This window comes from Hypanus sabinus, chromosome 25, assembly GCF_030144855.1.
Source record: "Hypanus sabinus isolate sHypSab1 chromosome 25, sHypSab1.hap1, whole genome shotgun sequence".
Classification (NCBI taxonomy): Eukaryota; Metazoa; Chordata; class Chondrichthyes; order Myliobatiformes; family Dasyatidae; genus Hypanus; species Hypanus sabinus.
The window spans coordinates 13,722,945-13,733,076 of NC_082730.1; the positions used below are offsets into that span (position 1 = coordinate 13,722,945).

The 10,132-nt window shown below is 43.1% G+C and overlaps 1 protein-coding gene across 2 annotated transcripts in view; it reads right to left on the reverse strand.

Moving 5' to 3' along the window:
- The window catches only part of LOC132381029 (cell surface A33 antigen-like), a 63,292-nt gene extending 53,533 nt beyond the window's left edge, over positions 1–9,759 (reverse strand). For both annotated transcript variants that reach the window (XM_059950136.1, XM_059950135.1), the window contains exon 1: positions 9,421–9,759. In XM_059950136.1, coding sequence (XP_059806119.1) covers positions 9,421–9,727 — 307 coding nt within the window. In that variant the 5' untranslated portion in view covers positions 9,728–9,759. The remainder of the gene's footprint in view (positions 1–9,420) is intronic.
- Positions 9,760–10,132: the final 373 nt, after the last annotated feature.

Here is a 10,132-nt window from a genome sequence, read left to right on the forward strand (position 1 = left end):
TCTGGGCTGGAGGTAGTAGCAGAGACTTGTAAGGGACATTTCATTAGGCACATGAATGTGAAGAAAAGGAAAGGATATTGGCACTGTGTAGACATAAGGGATAAGTTTAGTTGGCCATTTGATTAGGGTTTTAAATGGTTCAACACACCACTGCCGGCCAAAATACTGTTTTATGTTCTATTTGATTATCTTTGCAATTTTTCTGCCCCACCATCCATCCAAACGCCCTTGGGGTCAAAAGCTTTTCTCTTTCCTGTCAATCACCTGTTCAATTTCACCCCACCTGCAGGTGACTTCACCACACTTACTGCATTTGAGTCTATGTTGTCAATGAGTACTGAACATCATCGAACCTCACGGGCAATCACATCCCCCAGATGCAGCTATTTTGATGGCTGTTTTTAAAAAGGGAGGCAATGAATTTTTAAGGGCAATATTTGTCAAATATTTCAGGAAGGACAGGGAGGGAGGGAAAAGAGGGTGTGGCACTGTTGATCAGAGACAGTGTCACGGCTGCAGAAAAGGTGGACGCCATGGAGGAATTGACTACGGAGTCTCTGTGGGTGGAGGTTAGGAACAGGAAGGGGTCAATAACTTACTATGTCTTTTTTATCGGCTGCCCATCAGTAACAGGGATATCAAGGAGCAGATAGGGAAACAGATCCTGGAAAGCTGTATTAATAAGAGAGTTGTCATGATGGGTGATTTTAATTTCACAAATATTGATTGGCATCTCCCTAGAGCAAGGGGTTTAGATGGGGCGGAGTTTGGTAGGTGTGTTCAGGAAGGTACTTGACACAGTATGTAGATAAGCCTATAAGAGGAGAGGTTGTACTTGATTTGGTATTGGGAAATGAACCTGGTCAGGTGTCAAATCTCCCAGTGAGAGAGCATTTTAGAGATAGTGATCATAATTTTGTCTCTTTTACAACAGCATTGGAGAGAGATAGGAACAGACACGTTAGAAAAACGTATAATTGGAGTAAGGGGAATTATGGGGCTATCGGGCAGGAAATTAGAGGCTTAAATTGGAAACAGATGTTCTCAGGGAAAAGTACAGAAGAAATGTGGCAAATATTCAGGGGATTTTCAGGCTACTGTGGGATGCGAGGGAGGAGATTGCTGAGCCTCTGGCGATGATCTTTGCATCATCAATGGGGACAGGAGAGGTTCCAGAGGATTGGAGGGTTGCAGATGTTGTTCCTTTATCCAAGAAAGGGAGTAGAGATAGCTGAGGAAATTATAGACCAGTGAGTCTTACCTCAGTGGTTGGTAAGTTGATGGAGAAGCTCCTGAGAGGCAGAATTTATGAACCTTTGGAGAGGTGTAATATGATTAGGGGTATTCAGCATGGCTTTGTCATGGCAGGGCAGGTCATGCGTTATGAGCCTGATTGAGTTTTTTGGGGATGTGACTAAACACATTGACAAAAGAAGAGCGGTAGATATATGGATTTCAGCAAAGTGTTTGATAAGGCACCTCATGCAAGGCTTATTGAGAAAGTAAAGAGGCATGGGTTCCAGAACTGGCTTGTCCACAGAAGGCAAAGAGTGGTTGTAGATGAGTCATATTCTGCATGGAGGTCGGTCACCAGTGGAGTGTCTCAGGGATCTGTTCTGGGACCCTTACTCTTCGTGATTTTTATAAATGACCTGGATGAGGAAGTAGAAGGATGGGTTAGTAAGTTTGCTGATGACACAAAGGTGAGTGGTGTTGTGGATAGTGTGGAGAGCTGTCAGAGGTTACAGCAGGACATTGATAGGATGCAAAACTGGGCTGAGAAGTGGCAGATGGAGTTCAACCCAGATAAGTGTGAAGTGGTTAATTTTGGTAGGTCAAATATGATGGCAGAATATAGTATTAATGGTAAGACTCTTGGCAGTGTGGAGCATCAGAGGGATCTTGGACTCCAAGCCCATAGGACGCTCAAAACAGCTGCGCAGGTTGACTCTGTGGTTAAGAAGGCATATGGTGCATTGGCCTTCATTAATCGTGGAATTGAATTTAGGAGCTGACAGATAATGTTGCAGCTATATAGGAACCTGTTCAGACCCCACTTGAAGTACTGTGCTCAGATCTGGTCACCTCACTGCAGGAAGGATGTGGAAGCCATAGAAAGGGTGCAGAGGAGATTTACAAGGATGTTGCCTGGATTGGGGAGCATGCCTTATGAGAATACGTTGCGTGAACTTGGCCTTTTCTCTTTGGAGCGTCGGAGGATAAGAAGTGACCCGATAGAGGTGTATAAGACGATGAGAGGCATTGATCGTGTGGATAGTCAGAGGCTTTTTCCCAGGGCTGAAATGATTGCCACAAAAGGACACAGGTTTAAGGTGCTGGGGAGTAGGTACAGAGGAGATGACAGGGGTAAGTTTTTTACTCAGTGGTGAGTGGATAGGGTCTTTTAAGAGACTTTTGGATAGATTTCATGGAGCATTGTAAAATAGAGGGCTATGAGTAAGCCTAGTAACTTCTAAAGTAGGGACATGTTCAGCACAACTTTGTGGGCTGAAGGGCCTCTATTCTGCTGTAGGTTTTCTATGTTTCTATAAATTCCCTAACTGAACTCCACAAACTTCCTTCCTGGAATTACTCAGTAAAACAATGATTGAACACAATAAATGCTAGCACTGTGTCCTGCAGGGTGAGTGTCTGTAACAAGCTTTTTCAAAAATGGTTAAAAGAAAAAATAATTACTGGATGCTGCTGAGTAAAACGGTTGTTCACAGTTTGAGGAAGTGAATGAGAAGGAAACGGATTCTGAGGGCAAGGTCTGCCCTCAACCCACACAGAATTGATTAACAAGACATTTCAATAACAGGAACAGCTGTCAAATGTAGACAGCTTCCTATTCGTGTTTTATTCCTATGCTTCTTTTACTGAGGAAAAGGCAGCATTAAAATTATGTTTTGTGAATGGAAAGTGTCCGTTTGCATTTTAAAGTGAAAACTTTTACAAATTAATGTTCCCTAGGCAGCAAAACTTTCTCCCAAGATTACCCTCAGCATTGGTGCCAGACCACTCTGTGTCCTTAGCTCCCTGCACTCCTCCCTGCACACTGACAACTGCAGGTTAGGTTTGACTCCACACCCACTCCCTCCCCCAACACACGCACCAGCCCTACGCAGGGCCTACAACTGGAAAACCTTTTGCCTTCATGGATGCTGCTGGGCCCATACAGTTCTACCAGCATTGTCTGTGGTTCCACACCCCAACATAGTTGAAACTATTCATGGAGTTCTGGACCCATACCAGTATGTGCAGTATGTGTACATATCTACACATACTTTACCATCTCGGCTACTGAAACGGCGCACTGGACCCAAATTAACACTGGTCATTCGAATGAACAAATAAACAGTAGATGTTGGAAATCTGAGACAGAAACAGAACATGCTGGGAATACTGCATATGTCAGGCTGAATCTCTGAGAAGTGAAACAGGGTCTAAAAGTCTTGGGTCTGAAACTTTCACTGTTTCATTTCCACGGGTACAGCCTGACCTACTGAGTATTTCCTGCATTTACCAGTCTCTGTAACGTCCCACGCTGGCGGTCACTCACCGGACAGGGAACAGATGAGAAGAATCGGAATCCACATTGTTCTGTTGACAGTGACCAACCGGGCAGCACTTGTCTGTCGCCCAGCTCTTTGCTCTAAGAACTAAACGAATGACTGAGACAAATAGGATGTGAAAGTTGAATGAGGAAGAAGGAGGCAGCAGGAAGTTCAGTTGTGAAACCACAGTGAGCCAGAGGCTGAAGTCGAAGCCTTAGAATCTGAGGCCCCCTTGGTTGGACTAAACAGAAGAATCGAATTGAATTTTCATTATGTCATCGAAAAGTGAGGGATAGTTACTGTCAGCAAAACTACTAATAACAGCTTGACTGGGGAGTTAATGATGACTGTGACAAAGATACTGCTATCATTCCAGTTGATTATGATGCTCTCCTCATTCCCTTTATGGAGAAATGCCTGTGTGTACCTTTGTTTAATGTGCGGAGGCTGACTAATGGGCAGCACCACAAGGTCCTTGACCGATCACGGTCAGGGTCCAGTGGCATGGAGTGCAGGACAACTCTGGAACTTCTCTGCTGTAGCCTTCCTCCACCTTCAATTCCGTTGTGATGCATCATCATCTTGTCTTGTCCATACTGCCCCAACCGCCGCCACTGGGCTGTAAACGTGCAGGAGCAGAGTGTGGTTCAGTGCCCTGCTCAAGGACACACACACGCTGCCTCGGCTGAGGTTCGAACTAATGACCTTCAGATCGCTAACCCAAAGCCACTTGGCCACACGCCAATCTTCCGCCAGCTCCACCACTGAGGACTTTTTTGGATCGCTCTTTGTCTGGAAATTCCTGTGGTATATCATGTGTCACGTGATAGAGTTTGAAGTGTGTGCAGAACTGACAGAATGTTCAAAAAGCTTGTATGGTTAAGACGTGGTTGCTGTTTGCTGTTAAGTAAAAGTTCTAGTTATATTCTTCCAGAATATGGTTTGTTCTGAGTAACCCATAGTACGTATCAAGAACACAACATGGTGTCAGAAGTCCGTCTGGAAGAATAAATCATTTCACTAACACAGGAAAAGCGAAGGTAATCAAAAAAAAGTGCAAATCTTCGTTGTTTGCTAACAGCTTAAAGAATGGAAGTTTTGCAACCCCCATCGATGCTTCAGATGACTGGAAATGTAGCTGAAAACTGGAAAAGATATAAACAGTTTTGATATTTATTTATCAGCGATCAGAGCAGATAATAAAACGGAGAAAACAAAAGCTGCAATTCTTTGAAGATGACACAACTGAGGTAAATAACCATTTTACTTTTAAGAATGGAGATAATTTGAATCTAAAAGTGATAATTGACAAGTTTGAAGTATTTTGTATACTGAAGCACAATGTGACATATGAAAGGTACAAATTCTTCACATGCAAGCAGAAAGCTGGTCAAATGATTGATCAATTTGTTACAGAATTGAGTAACCACAATAAAACATGAGAGTTTGCAGAGCTGATGGACTCTCTCATTAAAGATAGAATTTGTTTGCAGCATTCTTGGATAATGCTCTGAGAGAAAGACTCTTGAGAGAACCAGACGTTGGAAGAAGCTTTGATTCTTTGCAAAGCTTCTGAAACCGTAAAGTCGTGGGTAAAGAGCTTTTTATTGAGGGCAGCGTAAAAGCTGTAAACCATGAACATATTAGAAAAAGCATTAAAACAGCAATGAAACAGACTGAGAGCAAGACATCGTTTGAAAGAAGAAAACTTTGTGATCGCTGTGGGCAGGAGCACTGACCTCAGCAGTGTCCAGTGTATCAGAAAATGTGCTACAACTGCGGTAGGAGTAATGATTTTTCACACTTTTGCAGAAGTAGAAAGAACATAAAACAAGTGAAAAAGCAATGGCAGGAGAAGTTTGCTTCAATGCAAGCGATAATGAAAGAGATACTGAGAGAAGATGAGATTCAGTTTCATCTAGAGCAAGAACGCTCACAGTGGGCACAGTATAAGGAAGCAGTGGAAAGTGAATTGACTGATCTAAGGGACGTTTGTCTGAAGGACAAGGGAATAAAATGAGGACACAAGACAAAATGAACACATGGACACAGAAAGCTACAGTACTTGAAGAAGTACAACCGAGATCATACATGGTTCAAACAGAGGAAGGAGCAGTGTTGAGAAGAAATCGCAAAGACCTCAAGAAAGAGCCAACTTGTGAGTTTCAGTCAACTGATGCAGACCAGACAAAACATGAAAATAACAATGAAACACAAGAACTGTATGAATCACATAGAAGGTTCTACTTGTGACTTGTATTTGGAAACCCCCAGAGAGACTGATAGAGACATGTTAAATTATGCATTTGTTTTGATTAATGTTGCTAATTGTTTTTCTTCTTAAAGAATGGAAGATGCAGTAATATCATGTGTCACATGATAGAGTTTGGAGCGTGCGCAGAACTGACAGAATGTTCGAGGAGCTTGTAGGTTAAACATAGAAACATAGAAAATAGGTGCAGGAGTTGGCCATTCAGCCCTTCGAGCCTGCACCACCATTCAGTATGATCATGGCTGATCATCCAACTCAGAACCCTGTACCTGCTTTCTCTCCATACCCCCGATCCCTTTAGCCACAAGGGCCATATCTAACTTCCTCTTAAATATAGCCAATGAACTGTCCTCGACTGTTTCCTGTGGCAGAGAATTCCACAGATTCACCACTCTCTGTGTGAAGAAGTTTTTCCTCATCTCAGTCCTAAAAGGCTTCCCCTTTATCGTTAAACTGTGACCCCTCATTCTGGACTTCTCCAACATCAGAAACAATCTTCCTGCATCTAGCCTGCCCAATCCCTTTAGAATTTTATATGTTTCAATAAGATCCCCCCTCAATCTTCTAAATTCCAGTGAATATAAGCCTAGTCAATCCAGTCTTTCTTCATGTGAAAGTCCTGCCATCCCAGGAATCAATCTGGTGAACCTTCTCTGTACTCCCTCTATGGCAAGATTGTCTTTCTTCAGATTAGGGGACCAAAACTGCACACAATATTCTAGGTGCGGTCTCACCAAGGCCTTGTACAACTGCAGTAGAACCTCCCTGCTCCTGTACTCAAATCCTTTTGCTATGAATGCCAACATACCATTTGCCTTTTTCACCGCCTGCTGTACCTGCATGCCCACCTTCAATGACTGGTGTACAATGACACCCAGGACTCGTTGCACCTCCCCTTTTCCTAATCGGCCACTGTTCAGATAATAATCTGTTTTCCTGTTCTTGCAACCAAAGTGGATAACCTCACATTTATCCACATTAAATTGCATCTGCCATGAAGTTGCCCACTCACCTAACCTATCCAAGTCACCCTGTGTCCTCTTAGCATCCTCCTCGCAACTAACACTGCCGCCCAGCTTCATGTCATCCGCAAACATGGAGATGCTGCATTTAATTCCCTCTTCTAAATCACTAATATATATTGTAAACAGCACTGAGCCTTGCGGTACCCCACTAGTCACTGCCTGCCATTCTGAAAAGGTCCCGTTTACTCCTACTCTTTGCTTCCTGTCTGCCAGCCAATTCTCTATCCACATCAATACCATACCCCCAATACCGTGTGCTTTAAGTTTGCACATTAATCTCCTGTGTGGGACCTTGTCAAAAGCCTTTTCAAAATCTAAATATACCACATCCACTGGCTCTCCCCTATCCACTCTACTAGTTACATCTTCAAAAAATTCTATAAGGTTCATCAGACATGATTTTCCTTTCACAAATCCATGCTGACTTTGTCCGATGATTTCACCTCTTTCCAAATGTACTGTTATCACATCTTTGATAACCAACTCTAGCATTTTCCCCACCACTGATGTCAGACTCACCGGTCTAACAGGTTAAGACGTGGTTGCTGTTTGCTGTTAAGTAAAAGTTCTAGTTATGTTCTTCCAGAATATGGTCTGTTCTTAGTAACCCACAGTACGTATCAAGAACACAACAATTCTCATTGACCATACCACAATGGGAATCCTACCAGGAGCTAAGCTCAAGATGTCATTGCTGTCGGGATGTCAAGTCACTCTATTGCGATGAGGAAGGGTACCGTGTATATTGGGCGGGGCTTGCTTCAGTCAGAGATACTCCAGAGATTTTACCAGCCGCTTGCACTAAGTTCAGCTCATGTTCTGTCTCACAAGGCTTTCTGGGGCTCCCCTCTGGGAAAATAACGGGCAGTTGTGCTTGGGTGTTCCCAAGTTCACAAACGGGCCAGGGCTCTGAGTGGAGATGAAGTAGAGTCCAGAACTTAACTGGGAACCTGTTCATTTACAGACTGAGCGAGTAAAATTGAGTGGGGGAATTTCTTTTTTGTATTTGTAACTTTTGGTTTTCATTGAATCTTTGTATTTGTAGATTTGTATTTACTGTGAATCCGTCACTGAAAATTTCTTTAAAGAAGCAATTTTTTCAGTTAGTGTGTGGGTTATTCAATTTGGGATAATTTAATTAGCACAGAATTTTCAATGTCTTGCTTTGTAGTTGTTGTCTTTGGGGATTATTGCTTCGTCTGGACACCGGGACATACTCCAGGGTGTATTTTTGAGGTGTATGCCAACCCATCTTTGCCCTGTCATTGTGGCTGCTTGTCTGATGAAATTCAAACTGAGTTCTTCTGTGTGTTGTGAGTGATTTCAGTTCTTTAAGATTTTGTAGAATTTGCCTGAGTTCTTGTTACTTTTGCTGGTTAATTTCTGTAATAAATCTTTTGTTTTGTTTGAGTTGCTGGGGAGTCTGTGATTCCTGCAATTGAGTTTTCTATTGACTCTCCCAGAATTCCTGCAAGAAAATCAATCCTTGGACTGCACAATATATGGTGACATACAGTATATGTACTTTCTGATTGGTTAGTCCTCATCCAATCAGGTTTACGCTCTCCCACTTTGCTTAAAATCAAATACAAATGTAAGCAAGTTGGAGAATGGAAATCTGATTGGACGAGGATTAACCAATCAGGATGGATGGAATACGACTAAATACCACCAGTCTAGACATGCCCCAGCATCATCCCTGATGAAGATGGAAGTTTATCGTCAAAATGTTCGTTATAAATGAATCCTGTACTTGGCTGGAAGCCCAAGAAGAGTTTATTCATTATATATGCTGGGAAAACACTACATCATTTTTCGTATATGTACTTTGATTCTGAATTTATTTTAAACTTTGAAATCCTTCCCATTTGAACAAGGAACTGTCCATGGGAATGTTCCGTTCCATCTGAAATCCAAGGCTCAGAAACCCCACCCATGAGGACAAAGCTGGACAATGAGAGCAAGCTCTAATCAGAAGGAGTAGCCCCAGATATGACCCGGGTCCCACTCCCACCTACGTTTTTCATCCATCACAGCCCCACTTATGATCTGTCCCCTGTCCAGGAGCCATCAGAGAGGTGGGTGTGTGTCAGTGCAGTCTGCCACGGGGATTTCTGCACCCAACATGCAGCATACAAATGGCAGAGCCAGTGTCAGGATCAGTCATCATGGGGAAGCACCTGATGGGTTCGAACAGTCTGTGCCCTGCCATCCCTACTGATGGTACTTTTCACATGCAGCAATTAGCGTAACACTATTACAGTGCCAGTGACCTGGGTTCAGTTCCCACTGCTGTCTGTAAGGTGAATCAATGTTCTCTCTGTGGCCATGTGGGTCTCCTCTGGGTGCTCCAGTTTCCTCCACGTTCCAAAGACACACAGGTCAGCAGGTTAATTAGGTAGTGGTTCTTGATGGGCCTGTTATTGTGATATATCTCTAAATAACATAAAATTAAACATAAAAATTATACAGGTGTCAGCAGACAATGTCCCCTGAGACACTAGAAGTCCTGCTGGTGGTTTTGAACAATTCTCATTGAAGGGTTGCATCCAAAACATCAACTTACCATTTCTCTCTGTGGGCCCTGCCTGGTCTGTTGAGTTCCTGCAGCAGCTTGTGTGGTTCTGGCTGTGGGCAGGGTCCAGGAAAGGAGAAATTCCCAGAGTGGGCAGGTCCCTGCAGCAATTGGGAGGTCGAACTGAGTGAGCAGATTCAGCACAGTGGGAAGGACTTTGAAGGAAACTGCTGAATGCCTTTCTACAGGAACCAGCTCTGACACCAACTGTGAACTTTACAAGAACTCCAACTGTGAGTTCAAGTGCTCGTCCACTGCCAAAGAGCTCTGTTCCAACTGCTTGATCTGTGGCTCTCATTGACGTCTCCTCTGCTTCTGGAAGTAATTTCATCTGATTCTCCACATGTCATCTTTTCTGACTCAGCCCACAAATCACCTCACTTGAGTATTATCCCTCAGTCCTGTTAACATTTTAACACTCTCCACAAATTTCAATCATTTGCTGAAAATTAGATACTTTATTGATTCCAAAGGATTCAATTCCAGTGTCACAGTAGCATTACAAGTGTACCAATATAAATATTAGAGAAGTAGAAAGAATAAAAAATAAGATAGCACATACAGTCTAACAGAAGGGGGCATTACACCACCAGCTCTTGGTTGACTCAATATAGAGCCTAACGGCCGAGAGTAAGAATGGCCTCATATTTGGAGCAGCGCAGTTGTCTTAATCTGTTTGCTCCTCTGTTCAGCCAAGGTGACA